Source organism: Acipenser ruthenus, chromosome 5 (genome assembly GCF_902713425.1).
Source record: "Acipenser ruthenus chromosome 5, fAciRut3.2 maternal haplotype, whole genome shotgun sequence".
Classification (NCBI taxonomy): Eukaryota; Metazoa; Chordata; class Actinopteri; order Acipenseriformes; family Acipenseridae; genus Acipenser; species Acipenser ruthenus.
In genome coordinates this window covers 25,628,986-25,648,383 of record NC_081193.1, presented here as the reverse complement: position 1 = coordinate 25,648,383, position 19,398 = coordinate 25,628,986, and the positions used below count along the sequence as shown (strand labels likewise).

The 19,398-nt window shown below is 37.2% G+C and overlaps 1 protein-coding gene across 2 annotated transcripts in view; it reads right to left on the bottom strand.

Annotated features, from left to right (window-relative positions):
* Nucleotides 1–368: 368 nt before the first annotated feature.
* LOC117402177 (D-aminoacyl-tRNA deacylase 1-like) overlaps nucleotides 369–19,398 on the bottom strand; it is a 39,492-nt gene continuing 20,462 nt past the window's right edge. The window contains exons 5-6 of one of the 2 annotated variants that reach the window (XM_034003075.3): nucleotides 9,204–9,367; nucleotides 369–4,480 (exon numbers count right to left, since the gene is read on the bottom strand). In XM_034003075.3, the coding sequence (XP_033858966.1) occupies nucleotides 9,215–9,367 (153 nt within the window). In that variant the 3' untranslated portion in view covers nucleotides 369–4,480; nucleotides 9,204–9,214. Of the gene's footprint in view, nucleotides 4,481–9,203; nucleotides 9,371–19,398 lie in introns of both variants that reach the window. The other variant, XM_034003074.3, reaches the window with a different exon arrangement.

Sequence of the window (19,398 nt, the reverse complement as noted above, 5' to 3'; positions counted from 1 at the left end):
CATAATTCCACAGCATCGCTCTGCCTATGGATCTCATTATTTCACAGCAATATTTCACATCTACCTAACCAAGGTTAGCTGTCAGCTCCTTGAACATCGTGGTGATGATTCCCAGGAATATTCATGAAATAGATTGATCATAAAATTACAAGAAAATATATTTAAGTGAGTAAGAGGTTTAATGTTTTAACAATGACCCTCTTTCAACGTTATAAAACTACATTTATATTTTAAAAAAAGCTTGCAAAGAAACAGGGAGGATGTATTATGTGTGGGGGAAAATGGATTGTGATGAACAGAATATTATTTGACGGCAGCCAAAGTCACATTAACTCAGTTGGGCTTTATATTACACAGGGACTACATCATTTTAAAGTAGGCAATGTAAATGCATTTCCTTTATTAATTCAGACCAGTGTCAGTGTCTTTATAAATTATTAAAAATAAAATCCATACATGCTACAAAAGGGTCATGCAAAAGGTATAATAACATATTTTCAAATGCAGTCAATTCTCTTTAATACAAATTTCAAGGGACCAGCACAAAAATTAATCTGATCAGTAATTCTTATTATCAGGAGTCTAAAGACAGTTTTTATTGAAGTTACAGTAACACTGAAATACAATTTCAATTACAGAACAATGAAAACTATTATCAATTTAAAAGTATTGTGCATTTTACTGAAAATACAGCTGCAAGCGAACTTTTAAAAAGTAGACATTGCAAATGAACTGCACTTGAAATCTGCATGACCCATTCTGACCAGGGGCGTTTTTAAACCACAAAAGCAAGGCCTGTATTATTGTATAATGGTTTTTCAGAATGGCTGACAGTGTCCATGGGAATGTTCTGAAATCTGCAGCAACATCTTTCTTTTTCTTCTATAGTGGTGAATTATCCACTGCTTTCAAAACCTCTCCAATTCTGTCTGCAAGGATAGTGCCCGGTTTTGCATGAGCACTATGGCAACTCGAAATGCATCATAGGATCTGTAGTCCCCAAACATCACTAAAATACAGTACAGAGGCGCTAATCTGGACGCAAGTTATACATTTCATATGTTTATTTTAGGTATTCCCATTAGCCTAAATTGAATACCACAACACTAAAACAAAAAAAAACTAAAACAAAAACCAATATATATATATATATATACACACACACACCGTATTACTTCAATTTGGCGCCGCAGCATTTATTTTAAATTGATCAGAATGACTGTGGCCCTTAAATGAGGGCGACGATTATACGAGGATGGCCTTTATTAATAATACTATGCTTTACAAACGCTGCAATATTTTATTAAATGATTTAAGGCATTTTAGAAACAGCGCCATGAGAGGCTCTGATCTGCAGCACTATACTCTTGTGTGTTTTGGGGGCTTGAATACAGTACATTTACTGACAGTTAACGAGAGCCTATTAGGTTGGAGTTGGGAGGTCAGGAGAGTACTGTACCAGCGAATCAGGAATGTGTATTGGTTGCTATGGGCAGTGTTGCCAGATTGGGCTGTTTTTTTTTATTATTTGAGCAGGTATAAATTGCATTGTGCGGGTGATGATATGTTGGGCTAGTTTTAGGTCTTTGGGCGGGTAATTTGTATTTTCTGTCCATAAAGTTAAAAAAAATAATAATAATTATAAGTACAACTAACATAAAGTAAGATTCAATGAGCTGAAGGTAAAATGTCAACACTTTTCATAACCACTTTAACCCACCTTAACACAAGCATGGACTAATGATTGACAGTAGCAGAGACCATCACGTCGCCACAAGCGAAGCGTTTTCCCTTGTGGCTCAACTATTGTTCACCAGGTTCGCCATGGTGGCAAAGGCTTTGAAAAATGTACTTGTTTAAGACTGCCACTACTTTCAACATGTGCTGGTAGATGATCAATACAGACCGTTTAGTTTGATTTCATTTTGCCCAATGAAAGCCCTTTAGCTTGTTCATGTAAAATGTATGCCACAAACGTTGTATTTGGCGGGAGGACAGAGGTTCGGCGCTGCTTGTAAAAAAAATTTAAACATGGCATCCAAACGGAAAAATTCTTGACATGTTAAAAAAAAAAAAATTGTAGCCAAATTATTAGAATAATGTTTCGAAAGATGTAGCCCAAGGAACACTAAATAAACTAAAATATGGCCGTGATAGTCACTGGGAGATGAAGCAGATCTGGTTTCAAACATACCACCGTCCCAAAAGAACATTTTCAGACGGCAAGCCAGAAACACGCAGCTTCAAAAAATCACAGATAAGTTTTTTTTGTTTTTTTTTGCTATCGCTTTAAAATGTGTTGAAATATATTTTGGAAATAGTAACAGAGTGGATTCGAAAGAGGAACAATTTAATAAAATAAACACATTTATTATTTTTAAAATGAAGGATTCGTCTCACTATGATTGAGTTTTAATGTCAGAATCGGTGCAATATTACTGTCAGTAGTCCCAGGTGAAAGAACACAGTGTACATTTTTTTTTTTTTTTTTTAACACAGTAGTGGCTGTACAGTCCTACTAATATTATTAATCACATTAGTACAAGCTTGTGTAACTAGAGCTGCGGTTGGTCAGGTAGGCATTAATATTAACATACACTAATAGCACTGTCCTGCAGTGGAAAGAATACCGCGTCACAGTCAAAATAATGTAAAGGATTATGCAGTACATAAATATCTCTGCAAACCTATTCAGAATTTAGGAAATATGTACTGACATTTTTTCATGTGGAACCAAGTTTGGCATTTATTAAATGGGAATCAAGAGTTAGTGCACTTGACATATACGGTTTATGTGTATTGTAAAGGGTAGGGTCTGGCATTTAAATATTTACATGTTTTCAAATAAAATACACGTCTTTTTGCCTTGTGAAACAGTATGTTTAACTTGTATACAGTATTGTTTAGTGGCTTAAGTTTTTCCAGTGTGGTTAAAAAAGTTACTTTAGCCACAGTGGCCAACTAAATGAAAGAGGGAACACAGCCCCCCTGGGAACTGCTGGTCAACTTTGATTCCAGCATGTACAGCAACTAGCTGATACTGCTGGAAAATCAGAGACAAAGTGAAATGTATATAGTTGACTTTTTTGTGTTTTTTAATGCTGATTATGCAGTGCTACAAGACCAGTGCAGTATTGCTGGTGTGATTCTTGGCAACAAAGCAGACTGTATATAGTTCATGTTTCTGTTTCTGAAATTCTGAGTATGCAGAGGTACAAGACCAGTGCAGTTGGTAAGTGTAAACATTTTATTTATCTTTCTTTGTTAATTGCTATAGAGTATTGCTGTTATAATACAAATGTATTTGGGTGTGTACGGGGTTGTATGTCCCCTCCTGTCATTCTACTACTTGGTGATTGGGCTACTTTTGTGAGTCTTGGGCGGGATTTTAGCTGTGATTGGGCTATAAACTGGCTACCAAATCTGGCAACACTGGCTATGGTGCGGGACAAGAGGAGAGACAACGATGGTTGAGTGTGATGCAATACATAAATACTGTACTATATTGGCGGATTTTACTGGCGGATTTATTTGGAACAGTGATTAAACATAATTTGAAAGGTAACATTTTACCACAGATCAATGCCCTTGTATTGACAAAACAGTTTAAAGGAAATCTCCAACTCATTTTCAAATTGTTTTTTATGCCTTCCTGTTGATAAATATAAAGAACACAATGTAATCCAAAGAGTGGCCCACAAGAACAGTTTAAAGACAAAATCCTTTTTATAAGACATATCCAATGTAAGGGTACATTTGCTGTTTCCCTAAGTACAATATATTTTGTTAAGCCACCCTTTCCATGCAGCACATTTGCCACTTAAGAGTAGTTTTTAAAAGCAAGAAGCACAGACATTGTATTTTACTAGCATGTACACACAGCCATTGCCCATGTAACTTTCAGGTATGTTTTGATTATGCTAAATGTTTGTCCCTTTTTTACAGTATCAGCTTCTTATGATGTCACATATATTATGTCTTCACATCTGCCCTGGTAACTTTGCTACATTTTTTCAGAATGGTCAGGTATACAGATGTACAAACACCATAAAACAAAGCTCACGTACTCGCTGCTATTTGATATATTGAACTGTTTTTCTTGGGCATGCAGACCACACTGAACTGGATGGCTGTTGAAAAAGTTATCTTTGATTACCTGGTTTACGCCAGAAAATAGAAGCTGCTGCTACAAATAATATAACACATGTTCTACAACACAATTACTTATTTTCAGCGTGAAGTCATGCTTGGCCCCTTATCCATGACAGAAAATTCTTGTTTCAAAAGTGTTGTTTTTACATTTAGTCATACTCCTTTACATTTCTGTCATAATTTAAATCAAGGTTTTGGTTTACTTTGGTTTAACATCAAAATAAATATAAAAGTTATTTCCCCCTAGAGTCCTCGTTTCAGTAAAAGGTGCCCAAGCCAATGAAGTTTAAGTCTTATGGAAAGAGTTCACCATGCGCTAAGAGAACACCTAAAAGAAAAAAAAAAAAAGCAGTATTAGGCGTGATTTAGGGTTGATCTTGCAGTACTGTATGTCACAGGCAATGTTAATTAAAAATATACCAGGATATGAATTAAACAGAAATGTGATTTATTTTAACAGCTACCTATACACACACACAAAAAAAATATAGGCTTAACTGCAGGGTTGGTAACATTAAAAAATACAGTGCTGCAAAACCTGCAGAAGAAAAAAAAACCTTTAAAGTTTAGTTTTAAGTATTCTGTCCAGTTACCCTGATACTTCAACTGTAGTATATCAATGTCAAATATACTGATAACTGGGCAGCAAAGGGTTGAATTGGTAATCGATGCATACATTATTGGGTGTACTGTTGAACTAAAAACTATTTCAAAATATTATAATTTGGGACGTTACTACCCTAAAGTTGCATTATGCAAGTCTGAAACAGAAATCCAACTGAAGCTTACGTATACTGTTGCAGAGTTCATGTCATTAAAATGCAAGAAACCACTAAATAACTACTGTACAAATATATGACTGTGACAAAGAACGAATGAATCCGAATCAACAATCTCCCTCTCGACCAGTGAGGGCACTGTACAACAGGAACTGCGGGCTTCGTACTGAATGGTTGGGCAGTTCATTCCAGGGGCAGTCGGAAGCTGGCCATTCAGGAAGAGGGCGGCGTTACGGTACCTGGAGTCATCGCCCTAGTACGGTGAGCAAAGTTTCAGTCATGAATTGGAGGAGACGAGATTGAACTAGCTATCAGAGGGGGCGGGGCTTAGGGTACTTTAGGGGGACGTGACGCCGTAATCGGTTCCTTTGTTGTGGTTAATGGGAGAAACAAGGCCGGGAACCTTGAATGAAGTGTGTTTCCATTCATAAAAACGCTTGTGTTTGTCTTTGCCAGACGGCTGATACGAAGCCGGGAGCTGCAACGAGAAGCCAGCCCGGACCTGAACGCACAAAAGCACCAGCACTCAGAGCACCACACCTGCACCAGAGCACACAGTTTGGAGACGTGTTGTTTGTGACTGTGTTACGTGTTTTGTGTTTGAATTATTATTTCGGGACTGCAACCCTTTGTTTTTGGCGCTGGCAATACCCATTGCTGGGTAGAGCCAGCTTTATTATTTAAAACCTCGTCATGGATAATAAAGAACCTGACCTGTGAACTTTGTGTTTGTCCTTTGTCTGGAGCACCTTGAATCACCTGTACACCGGAGCACTGCAAACCACTTTGCCACAATGACATAAGCATAAATTAATGAAACATTCAATGTCTTAGTTTACATGTGTGTTTACTCTTACTCGAGACATTTCTGTCTCGTGAAATCAATAACCTTTTTGAGTTTCCATGTGATGCCTTTCATTTTCCTGGAAACGTCCACTTTCCCCGTTATGCAATTAATGGGGAAGGGGGAGGGGGGTGATATTTAAATTAGCCATGCGTCAGGCCCAGTTCAATTCAAGTGCAGTTTAGCAGGAAACTCGCAAAAATATTGTTTCCATGTGTAGAGAAGTTTACACGAGAGACTCCAGAGGAAATCCACGTGACATCCTGTTTGATGTAAATGGTTAATGAAGCTCTGATTTGCTGATGGATCGTGCCTGCTTTTTTAATACTTTGTTTTAGTGTTGTCGCCCACACTGCTTTTCACACATAATCTGAAGAGGGGTTATATCTTTATTAATAATAAACTGGGCCAAATCCAAGTGGTGATTGAACAGGCATTTGGGCTATTGAAAGGGAGATGGCGAGTACTACTGAAGCGTTCTGAAGTGAACCACGAGTTTCCTCCCCAAATTATTACTGTCTGCTATATCCTGCACAATGTGTGCCAGGACCGGAAGGAGGTGTTCAGGCATCAGTGGCTGCTGACGGTGAGCGAAGCGGAGGAACAGCTACCTCAGCCACCAGCAAGAATTGCACAGCAGCGATATGAAGAGGGTCCTGCTATTAGAGATGCACGGCTATCTTTATTTTTGTAACCTGACGGTGTACTTTTATTTTGTATCACATTTTTGTTTTGTTAGCTTATTTTGCATCTCTTATACAAAATATAGCATCCTTGTTTGTGCTGTACTTGTATGACTGTGTATGCTAAATAAAGAATTGAAATATTGAGTAGTATTGTTGATTCCCAAGAAATAAGTCACAAAAATTCCACACATTTTATTTTGAGAGTGGGTTAAACAATTTTTGTGTTGTGCATTGTATCAAGCTGCCTCATCATATCCTCTTCCCTTATGGATATTAACACCCGAGCCTCTTCATCGCTCCAACAGACGTAAGTGGAGGATGGACACAGGTTTTGCTCAGACATAACTAGGAGAAATTGCATGGGAGTATAGTTATACACATTTAAACATAGTACTTAGTAATACTTTACAATAAAGTTGTTTTGACAGTTGTTTGGAAAGCTATTTACACGTGTATTCTGAAGTACTGTACAGTAGCTGTAACCACCTGAATTCACAAGCCCACGATGTAGTTTATCAAATATTTTTAGTAATAGTTTTAAACAGAAACTTGGTAAATACAATCTGTATGATACTTTACAAACACATTTAGATTCATGCATGATTAGCATTATGCAACCTTTTAGGGAATACAGAGAAAAAAGTGGGGTTATCTGCAAACATCAATCAGACAAGGAAAATACTGCAAACAAAAAATGAACTTCCCTGCTGTCATCTTTGGACCATGGTAACTTCCGTATTCCCATGTGACTTTTATAGCGGCTTTAGGAAAGGACTTGAATGAGCAACATGCACGCGCATGGCCATTTCACGTGAAAAAAAACACAACTGGCCCAATGATACAATTTTATTTTTTACTTATAATCACAAATATGCTATCTGGATTACCTACTGCAATTAAAAGTGTAGTGTGCTGGACACAAAAGAACATACAGTTAATATGATGAGGACATGACACATTTGTTATCTAACCCTCTGGAACATTAGCTTTTTAAAATATTCATCAGAATGTATCTGATGATAGAGTACAATCAGTGGGAAAATGACCTAATAGATAGCACCTGTTGGCAGTTTTTCCTGACTAAACTAGTGTATCCTCAAAGTTAGCTTAACAACACATGAGAGGGGAGAACAGTTCAAACAGTAGTGATGGTAAGTTTATATTAAGTGTCTCTAACTACATTGTAATTACACTGTAATAGCATGTGTATATACAGTATAATTACAAAAGCTAGCTAGCAACTGGCAACATTAAGTGTGTTGTTGCATTGTAACTACAGAAGGATGTATGTAATTAATGGGTTACAACATTGTAAATACTATGCAGTTAGACATTTCATTTAAAGTGTTACCAATGGGTGATTAAACCTTGGTAAGAACACCTTTATGATGAATGAGAAATAAACATTTTCTGGATTTGCATTTTCTGAAGCTGACATACGTTACTTTTATCTATGCCTTGATTCTTTTGTTGTTCAAAAGACTTAAAGCGCATTGTTGTTATACGTCACTGAACTCAAATTAGATACTATATTCCATCTAAATATTATGGGAATGTAAAAACCTGTCGGATTTAATACTTACCGACCTGAATAAACTCTCCTGAAACCTTATGATTTAGTAAAAAGCTATTTTTTTAAAAAAACATCACCACAACAATCAATATCCTGCTGGGATGAGTATTGTTGGTTGAATTGCTTCATTTTGATGATTTGTCCAGTTGACACACTTCTAGAATTTACCTTTTTTTTTTTTGTTGGCAATTGCCATTTTGATGTTTCGAAGCCCAACAAAAATGTCAGACCAACTCTTGACAGGACTATATCCCCACATCCCAGAGACAACAGAAACAGGCGTCTATGTTAATGAGGCTACAATGGACACTATTTACACTGAAACTAAGCAAACACCTCATCTGACAAATTAAATTTTGCTTCTCCCTGGCACAAGTGCCTCCTAAATAATGAAGCCTGAACTGCATTTTCAACCTTGACCAAGACCTTAGATCATTTAGATTTTTTCTTAAGAAAGGATTTTTGAAGTTGGTTCCAAGAGTGAAAAACTAAAGATGTGCTGTGTTTCGAGAATTATCTGAAGCCTTTCCCAAAGGAATATGCCTTAGCCCACAACAGGTGAAAGGGCTGCTTGGATCTTTTTAATTCTTTTCTGTTTAATATCTCTATCATGTTGTTTAACTGCTCAAGTCGAGAGATGCACTCGTGCCCAGCACTTTCAAGTCAAAATCCTGGTCCTCCGAACTTCAACAATATTCTCAATCTGTTAGAAAGTTCTTCATGTTTAAATTAAACAAACGTGCTTTATTTAAATACTGTACACATGTACTTTAATTAGTGTTTCAGTCTAAACTTTTTACATTTCTATATCACACCCTATATTGCTTTTAATGGGATACTTTGCTTTCTAACAAGTAATAAGTAGACATCTTATTAATATACAAAATCAACCACAAAAATTGTGCAAAACTTAAAAAACAAAAGAAAATGTAAGTAGCGATTTTTAAATAAAATGCTGAGCCCAAGTCTGGCAACTCTGCACTCTAGTAAGGACAGTCTTCTTTCTCTGCATCTGTGCTAATTTGGGAAACATTTCCTGAAGTAAGAGCTTTTAGGAGCTCTAGCTTCAGCTCCCAAACCTCAACACCGCATGTCACTGATATTTGTACAAGTGTGTCTATCAGGGGAAACACGACTAATGGTAATCTCATCTGTTTCAAAAAGCATACCGCGCTCCAATTTAAGGCTCTCTTTCAGATGACACATCCCCCTCGGCTCCGCTGCTGGCGCTGGGGTCAACTTTCGCACGTGCAGCGGCTTTCTCCTTGCCTGACTCAGAGGGTCCCTTGTTTCTGGTCTTTTCTTTCCGCTGCTGCTGCTTTTCCAGCTTTGCCTGCTGGAAGGAACAAAGGAAAGTCAAAGTGCATAAAAGTGCGTTGGTTTGAACTGATATTGGCTCACCTACAGCTATGGCCAAACGTTTTTCATCACCCTATAGAATTAACTAATTTTGCTTCATAAAGTCGAATGAAACCTGCTGAATAATGCTATTATAACATATTGAATTACACACTGCTTTGTAGTTTTCCATATACTTAACTGACAAAAAAAATGTAAATGTGACATTTCAAAATCAAACATGAAATACTGTACTACTATTATGGCTTCCTGTAGACTTTTGCAATATCATTTTGTAGTTTCTTTGATTACATAATGTTAAATAAAAATATCTAAATTATATGTCTCAATCCTAAAATTCTAGGTGATGCAAAACTTTTGGCCATAGCTGTACAGTAGTAAAAGCACTGTCGTTCTAGTCAAGCAAGCATGGTTCAAATCACATTCTCTCCAAGCATGGTTCAAATCACATTCTCTCCAAGCATGGTTCAAATCACATTCTCTCCAAGCATGGTTCAAATCACATTCTCTCCAAGCGTGGTTCAAATCACATTCTCTCCAAGCATGGTTCAAATCACATTCTCTCCAAGCGTGGTTCAAATCACATTCTCTCCAAGCGTGGTTCAAATCACATTCTCTCCAAGTATTGTTCAAATCACATTCTCTCCAAGCGTGGTTCAAATCACATTCTCTCCAAGTTGCCGATCTTGGCTGGGGTACAGCAGGGAGCGCTGCATTTTCTTTGCCCTCCCACAGAATTAGGATGGAAAATTGTAAGTGCCAAGTTTGCCTCATCTGCTCCTTGCAACCACTGCTGGTCAGACTCCCAAAGACTCAAGCCTGAGATTTCACAGGCTCAATGTTGTAACAAATATTCAGCCAATATCGTCAGGGGTTCAAAAAAATTATAACTGGACAGTTCTCACATGAGGATCATCAGAATTGTTTTGATCCGCATTGAGATTAACATAAATAATAGTAAGATAGAATAACCGCGTCTTACATGAAGACTAGGGATCGGCAAACAGTAGACTAGCCTGTGTGTTACCCCTGAAGGCTTTTGTATTACAAAAAAGAACGAAAAAAAGGTTTTGCATTTTTATACATAGACTAACTATATTACAATGGGCTGATGAAAGGCAGCACCATTAACGCCATTTCAAAGAGTAACGTACTTCCAAAAAAACTCTCCAATGCTCATGTGTTTATATGATTTCATCTGTTTTGCACTGGTGTTGGCAAGGCATACACAATTTAGTTTTTCGCTCAGAAAATATTTGTTGAACAGCATTTTACAAGGGATGTGATGTAGGAGTTAGCATATGATTAAAAATGGCAATAAACAAATAATAAAGTAGCTTTTCCTGATGGTGATTTATTTAAAATCTGCTTATTCTGGGATAATTGCCTTAGGAGAACCCAGAAAAGGTACATTTCTGATTGAAAAAACTCTTCTTTCTAATACAAATCTGGGCATCATTGTTGTTACTGTGTCATGAGGATTGTTATGTTATTTAGTTATTTTTTCCAGCATCTGCGCTCTATGCTATGAAGGCCACATTTCTAAACACAATCGCAGGCACTTCATTTTTTAATGAAATCAATGCATTACTTGCAATAGAGCCAAAGCAATGCAGGAAAAACAGTTAAACAATAGTAGAAGCCAGCAAGTGGAGACTAACACAGGACTACAGACGGGATTTGAAATTGATTCCACCATATTAGATCCCAGCACTGTATGACTATGAGTTAACCCATCACAGCGGTGCAGCCAGAGATTAAGGCAAGCTCTATTATCCCCTGCTGAATCCCATGCTTCCCTGCACCACTTGAATAAAACCAATTTAAAGAGTTAATTATCATTATAGAATATCTCATCCAGATGAAATGAAAGGACAATTAGTCTCGTAAAGGGAACAGAAACACAATTCATTATTTTTGGCTCGTCCATTACTTAATACCCAAAGAGTCCTATATGTACTTCCCACAGGAAAAAAAAAAAAGTAATTTATGCAGGACAAATAAATTAATAGAACAATCATGTAAAGAGCTGCTGCCAAGAGGTCCTACAAACCCCTTTAAACAGTCCAGGAAGAGTTATTTCACTGCTGTTTATTACAGCGTGTTATCTAACTTCTTCAGGCATTATGGCACAATATAGCTATCCGCTCTGTTTCTGCTAAATCATCCCTTCCTTGTGGACATATAAGCACATTGGGTCCCGCTCTAAAAATAGATGGAAAACCCTCACCCGCCTCTATTAACTCCTTCAACCCTTATTAAAAAGGTGAACATTTTTTGCTTTCAAAACCCTACAAATCAACCTGGGATTGTAAACTAGACAAACTAGCCCATGACATTTGCTGAAGTCAATTGTGTGCTTTTGGGGAAAGCATAGTTCAATAACTCATTGCGTCGCTTAGCTTTTTTTAAAAATGTACTTATTTTTTATTTTTTGCTACAAAGCTGATTTAGAGTTGAATGCATAATGGTCTATTAACTTATTGTGAGAAACATCTCACAAAAATAGCAGTTTAATTAAACTCAGCAGACAGTGCCACAGATCGCCATATTAGGTTTGGTGTCATGTTAAAGGTCACCTACCAATTTTATCTTACGAGTTCATGCAACTTGGCAAATATGAAGTCTGCATCTCAAATGCTTTCTAATATGAGTTGCTGAACCTGTGACCAATCTAACAGTACTAAAACAACCTTATGGGATGTTTAATTCAATGAGTACCACTACAAATCACCATTTTTGTTGTCATGTCAATATTCTATAAAATTACCTAATGATTTGCAAATAAAACTAAGGAAAATTTAAATGCCCCACATGTATATTGCAAAAAAACAGTCCTGTAATTCACACTTTCAGACAGTCCACGTATATGGCTACAATACCACATACCTAATTTTGTTCCATGCATTTTCAGAAACAAGTCTTTCTTAGTATAATTTATAAAACATTGGCCTCTAGAAAGCGTCTGTGCTGAAGGGTCCGATAGAGTGGTGAAATGATTTAAAAGCACTATTTCTAAGAATATCATTTGCTGTTTAGGCCAAGATCTGGTTCTACAGGTGATGACTGTGCCACAGCACATGTGCCACAATCTACTAGCTTCAGAAAAACAACTAAAATAATATTATTGTATAGATGGCCATATTACCACTGGCCATCTATACAATTTATTGAGTTTTATGTTTTATTGTACATGCATTATTTTTAGTTATAAAGGGAAGGTCAAAGGCTTACACAAATTATTTTCTAATCCCAAGCGGTTCCACATATTGTCCCTGTGTTGAATCATCTTCATCACTATTAAATCATAACCCTGTTTATTTTGTTGACTTAAGCAATAGACTATCTTTTTTAATCTTTTCAAGAATCAATGGCAGCTGCAGAATAGAAATATGCTAAATTGCAAAAAAGAAAAGTTGCACATTGTGAATACACATGCTAACTTTTTTTAATGAAAACACAGCTTTGAATCTACTAATACAGTAATCCGTTGCATATCCGATTGCAGTGGGACCAGAGTAAGGGCACATATGTAAAAAGGCAGATGAATGAATCTTGTTTTAAATACCATTATACACAGCTGTAATAATTACTATATTCACACAATTATTGTTTTGAGATTCAGCTTTTATTAGGGAGCTCCCCTAAATCCCATGTTTAGAAAGATACAGGATATTAATGCTTGTGATAGGGTAGCTGTCTGCCGTGTGGGTGCGTACATTCGCTGCTGAGTGACAGGCAGGAGATCGAGACGGAGATTAAAGTTGATATGCTCCGCAGGCAAACAGGATTTATTTAATCTAATCTTCTCTGTTCAATAACAAACTAACATTGCTGAAGAGGATGATAACCAGTTAGGTCGGATATGTGATGGGCGGATACGCAACGGATTACTGTATAGAAGAGCCGCGAGGGGCAGAGAGGTCAATGAGAGGACATTTTTCTTGTAGCTACTCCAATAGGACTGATGCGGAATTGAGGGAAGGGAGGGCCTGAAAATGGGCCCTCCATGAATCCTTTTGAGATCTTAGAACTGATGTGAGAATCAACAACTTCTGGTTTTTTTATAGCAGATTGGAGGTTTTTTACAAGTAACAGAGGAAGAAGGAATGGATTTTAAACCAGTAGAAAAAACATTAGTAAGGCCAGAAATTAGATAATAAACAAAAAACAAATCAGGGTGATTTTGAAGAGCATTTGATAGAGCCGGGATGTTGATGGGGGTAGAGGCAATTAGTAATGATAAATGTCATTTACCACAGAAACTGCACATATGTAAAAAAAACTGCATTCTTTGGAAATGCAGAATGAGGAATTGAGATAATTGTATAGTCGTCTGCCACCAGAATATTGGCTGGGTCTTCCATTGGTTGTTGAAAAAGCAGACGGAGCTTAAGAATGGATAGGAGGAATTGCTGATGCATAATTCCTAAAAAAGGGAGCATTGTCAAGAGCAGGGGAAGAATAAGTTGAGGCTCATGAGGAGACTGAAGAGGAGGCTGCGTTTGGACACAGAGAGGTAGAATGGGAGGTAGAAGCACAAACTCTGCAAGAATCTATTAAAGAGATCAGGATCGGGTACAGACCAGTCAATCAGTGTATTGTCCAATGCTAATCGAGAAGCTGCTTTGGCTGAAAAAGCTTTATGATACTCATTAGAAATGGTACCGCCATATCTGACCAAGAGAGCAACGATGTTAAATAAATATGAGTCCAGTTCCTGTCGTCAGTGAGCATATACTTCACAAAGGACATCACAACAGAGAAAGCAGGAGTAAGATTTTTACACAGCCGAGGATCCCAAAATTTGAAAGTAACAGACAGATCTCCAGTCATCTACCCTGTGATCCAGAAATTCCGAGGTTGCAATAAGTATTGAGACCAAATTAATATATTTACCTTCAATAATATTGCATCTCAGTTGAGGAGAGAGAGAGTGGCGATGAACTACTGAAGCAGAAGAGGATCCTGAACTAGACGCGGTCGCTTGAGTGAAGACTGGCAGCACGGGAGCAGGTGTGGGCATGGCTGGAGCTACTGATGAGGATGTAATGGATGCCGGTTCCAAGCGAGTGATCCTGCTATCTAGCGCATCCAGGCGATCAGATACTGTAGAAATGGTTATGGAAAGAGGATGAATGAGTTGCTTGATATAGTTGAAAATATGATCATGCAAATCGGAGGAAGGATCAGATGAAATTGAAAACTGAGCAGTTGTATTAGCTTGCTCATGAGCAAGTGAAGCTTGCACTGCAGGGGCAGAGAGTGAACTGACAAATTTGGATTTCTGTTGTGACTTTTGAGGGGAAAAGACAGGCTCGGCCAATATGAAATTGCAGTATGAAACAAATAAAGCAGCCCAATCGCTCCCTGCTTCAATGGGCAATCCTTTTTTGAACAGAGCTTTCAGGAGTTTGTTGAGGGGCCAATCCTTGTAAAAAAAAATGCGCTGGAGAATCATCCTCAGGTTTGATGCGTTTAGAGCAGTCATGAGGAATGGCAGCGGGCACAGCTGGATAAGCAGAGGTTGAAGCAGCAGCATTGTCAGATGGAGAAGCAGGACAGGCGGATTTGTTTGAAAATTATTTCCGTGGATTATTTGTTGAAAAAAGACAGCCAGAAGGAGAGAAAAATTCTTCATCTGCGTTGGATGAAAACGAAAGCTGCCTCAGGTGAGTAGTCATTTTATTTATTTTGTTTATTTTTAGCAGACGCCTTTATCCAAGGCGACTTACAGAGACTAGGGTGTGTGAACTATGCATCAGCTGCAGAGTCACCTCCTGGTTACAAGCCCTTTCCTTTAACCACTGGACCACACAGCCCCTCAATTTTAAACTGATTGAAAACAAAAGGTTTGTTTTAAGATTGCACATCTGCGTGGTAACCACCAACTGAAATGCAAGACAAGAATTAGGAAGCTGGCCACATGTTTAAATAGGGTTATTGACAGGTAATTGAAGGTTGACTGACAGATATTTTAGCGGGATGACACAAGGGAGGAGTCCCGGCTCCGCCGCCCCCCCCCCCCTCGAAATACAGCAAGGTTCTACATATGTGTGTGCGTTTGGAATGCCTGATTCATGAAGGAGTTACAGAAAACAAGGATATAATGCAAGTCATATTTTTTTACTGAATCTACTTATGAGCGTAGCTAAGAGGACAGAAATAGCCCAACCATGAACATAATTTTTGACCAATTATTTTGTAGTTTTTTAAAAAAAAAATTTTTTTAAAAGCTCAACCAGTGTATGTTGACACCCAGTCTAATCAAAGGTACAAAACGTTATAGAGTGAAGATAACGAGTTACCACGAATACCCTGTCTGATGCAAAGTGTAAAAATTAAAGAAAGTAGTTGTGTTGAGTAAGATAGTAACAGGCTACCAGAACATGCGACAATGTTGCAACCACATGGGCAATGCATATTCATCATTAAAAGGTCTACCTATGAATGCTGACACGCAAGTCAATTTTAATGTAATTTTAAATATTTCACACTATTTCATCCAATAACCAACATCAAAATAAGAATCAGAATAGATGCCTATCAATAGTGCATGTAAAAAAAAGCTTTATCATGAATTAATACCCAACTAAAACTGTGTTTAAAAGCTATACAGTACATGCCTAAAACACTGCAACCTTGCTTAATGTTATGAAATGTATTGATTTATTGAAAGTGATGCACAGACACATGCACATACCTTAACCACTCCAGGGATGTAGGGTCCTAACCAATTTTTCAGAATTTAGTTTTTTCGTATTTACATCTACCCATAACTTCTCAACAACTGTGTTTGTATTTACTAATATTGACCCGAATGATGAATGTCTTGCGTTTCTTTGAAGAGAAATGTTAAGAAAACACAGAAATGATCACTTGAGCGTATTTAGATCTCTTCTATTTTTACTTATCTTTGTTACATTTGCTGAAAGCAGATCAAACCGGAGTTTATGGAGCCAAACATTAAACAGATTCATATTAGGTTGGTGTTCATTTAATCTACTCTTACAATTCAGAGTAATTAGGCACCGGTACTGAATTTCCTTTTCCTTTGTATTTATGTAAAAATCAATCCCCTGGGATCGATATCAACACCTGAAAAAAAGTTCAATTTTAAAAGCATGAAACACAATAATGCACAGAACTTGGAAAGCATGTATTATTAGCCTGAACCAATTTTTCTGCAGTCTCAGCATCTCTTCTACAGCAATGTGTTTTTGTGTAATACTTTCAGCTCTGTGGCCCTGTACACGTGCAATAAATAAATGCACTTCATCAACAATAAACAGGATAGGTATTCAGTGGGGGCTCTAAAACAGTTATAGATATATACTGTGCAGGAACGCATAGACCTGGACAAGAACGTCCTACTTTTCTTTAGCCCATTTTACCATTCTCATTTAAAATGCAGCTTTGGGAAAACATGATGATTGCAATTTGGAATGCTTGAACTGGTACTAAACTTCTACTAGTTTGGGAGGATTTTGCTATGAAAAAACTTACTGTATAATAATTCCTTGATAAATTTAGCTTAAGACTACCACAGTCACGTCCAAACTAATGGAATGTTTTGTATTACACTGGGTCCTAGTCACACAGTTTTCATGTATACATTGTTTAAAGAATCTTTTGGAATAAAATACATTGTTCTTGGATGTTTCTGGCTGCTTTAATGACAGTTATGAATATTATCTCAGCCTTTCTGGGACATGTTTATACGTTATATTTAGGACACACACACACACACACACACTGCCAACTGGGGTAGTTTATAATGTAAAACAACTAGCCCAAAAAATTAGACAATCTAGGAAAAGTCAGAAAGAACCCTAGTCTGCACTGTATGCAAATGTATGTGGTTCCCTATACCAATTCAAGCTGTGTGAGAGTTGTGTGCAACTGTTCAGCAACAATCCCGGGAAAGTACGGACCTGAGTGACTTTACAAGGGGCATGGTGGTGGGTGCCCATACAACTGGCTCATCCCTCAACACAGTGGCTGTTTTGACCAACACATCTATCTAGACAATATCCCAGGTGTTCCTGAAATGACAACACTGCAGAAGCACAACTCCAGTCACAGGCATGTCTTGACAGATCTACAGATGTATGCTACATACTGTGAGAAATAACAGACGTCCTAAAGTGGGTCAAGTCACAGAAACCTTCAACTGGAGCTACCTATTGTGGACCAATAAATTATTATTATTATTATTTTTTTTTTTAAGCCAGTCAGTGTATGATGCTATGGAGATGAACAACATGAAATGAACAACATGAAAAAAAAACATGAAAAAAAACTATGAACCCTATTTACAGTTTTTACTTAATGAGCCCTTTGTTTTGAATTGCATTACAAAATGAATTTGTTTTCCAGTGCTTTGTTAAAGTTTTCTTTCTGGACGATAAAATACAACTTTGTTGATTCCCTGACTGCATTACTGGTGGCACACACTGTACTTAGTATTATAAAAAGGATAATATTATGCATGCAAATGGTACAAGACATGGCATTCTGCAGTCCAAAAGAACTGCCTCTCCCCAAAAGCACGACTATAATTAGCCTAATTATTAGCCAGGAGATGATCTGTTCAGTTTTGCCCCCTCAGCAGCTATGTCAAGATGATGCAGAGTCTTCTTGTATTCAAGTTTCTACTTAATCCCAATGGATACCTTGCTATGATTAAATACTGCACAAAATCACCTGGCTGATATAATTATATCCAATCTGCATGGCTTTAATTACAGAATGAACTAAATTCTATTTAATATACTATCCTTAGAAGTGACCATTTTAAGCCTAGTCGTGGTAGGTTTCAAGTGAAAAGTGCATACATTTCTTACTTGCAAAATAAAAACTAAGGAAGAGTCTACAGGAAGTGCAAAATGGCAAAGTTATACCGAAGATCATTTTAATGTTGGCTTTAATAAAAAGTTAATCATTTTTAATTATTACAGTTTTATCTTGAGGTTAATGTTTTTGATGTTGTAAACATCTTAAATGGCACACAATTATGCTGAGGTGGGAAGTAAATGGTAACGAAAAACATTTTCAGTGCAGATTTTAGATTATTTATAATTATTTTGCCGAATAAAAAAAGCGAATACATGCATTTCCGAAGATATTTTTAAATACTGTTTTTTGAATCTGTACATCCAAAGACTTGAAATTAAAAGTTTTAAGAATTAGTATTTGCTATTCTGTCCTAAACCAGAAGTTTGTCAGTCCCAAACTGTTGGGACATGAATTATATATTAAAATAAAGAAGTAAAAGTGAAATCAGATGTGTTTATTGCAACTGCAGTACCACTCAGTAGACAGAAATTGTAAAGGGGTACTTGAGCCGAAGCCTACAGACAGAAGGGGTACAGTGTTAAAAAAAAGTTTAAAACCACTGCCCTACATAAATATTTTTGAAAGAAAAAAATAGTACCTACTTCCACCAAATTTGAACAGCTTACAAAACCAAAGGACCGTGCAACAGAGAGAGGACAATGAGCTTGCTGGACAGGGAAAAGCAGGCCTTCATTTTCTGAGTTGAAACAGCTTACTGAGTTTCTCATTATGCTTTGACATTCAAAAAGAAACCCATTCTAAATATTAATTCTAGGCACATAACCCTCGGTGACTGTACACTAGTGGGTCTCCATTGTAATACATACAGTGCAAAACAAAGCATTAAAGAAATGTTAAGCTTTGCCTTTGAACTACAGTATGGCCATTATGTTCTACTTACGTAAGCACACAGATCTTTACTCCACATTTAGCATCACATAGACAATAGATCCAGCTGCCGCTATTTGTCCTTCACCTCTCAGCAAGCGTGTCACTATTAGGCAGTGGCATTTAAAAATCATTACATTTGGAAAGTGGATGGATTTTTTGTTAATAACAAGTCACAAACATTGTTTGTACTGCCAGTATTTAAAAACTGCAGCACAGCTCATGGTTGCTCTTCTTCTAGGGAGGTTACCACCATGAAGTCTTAATTTAAATATATAT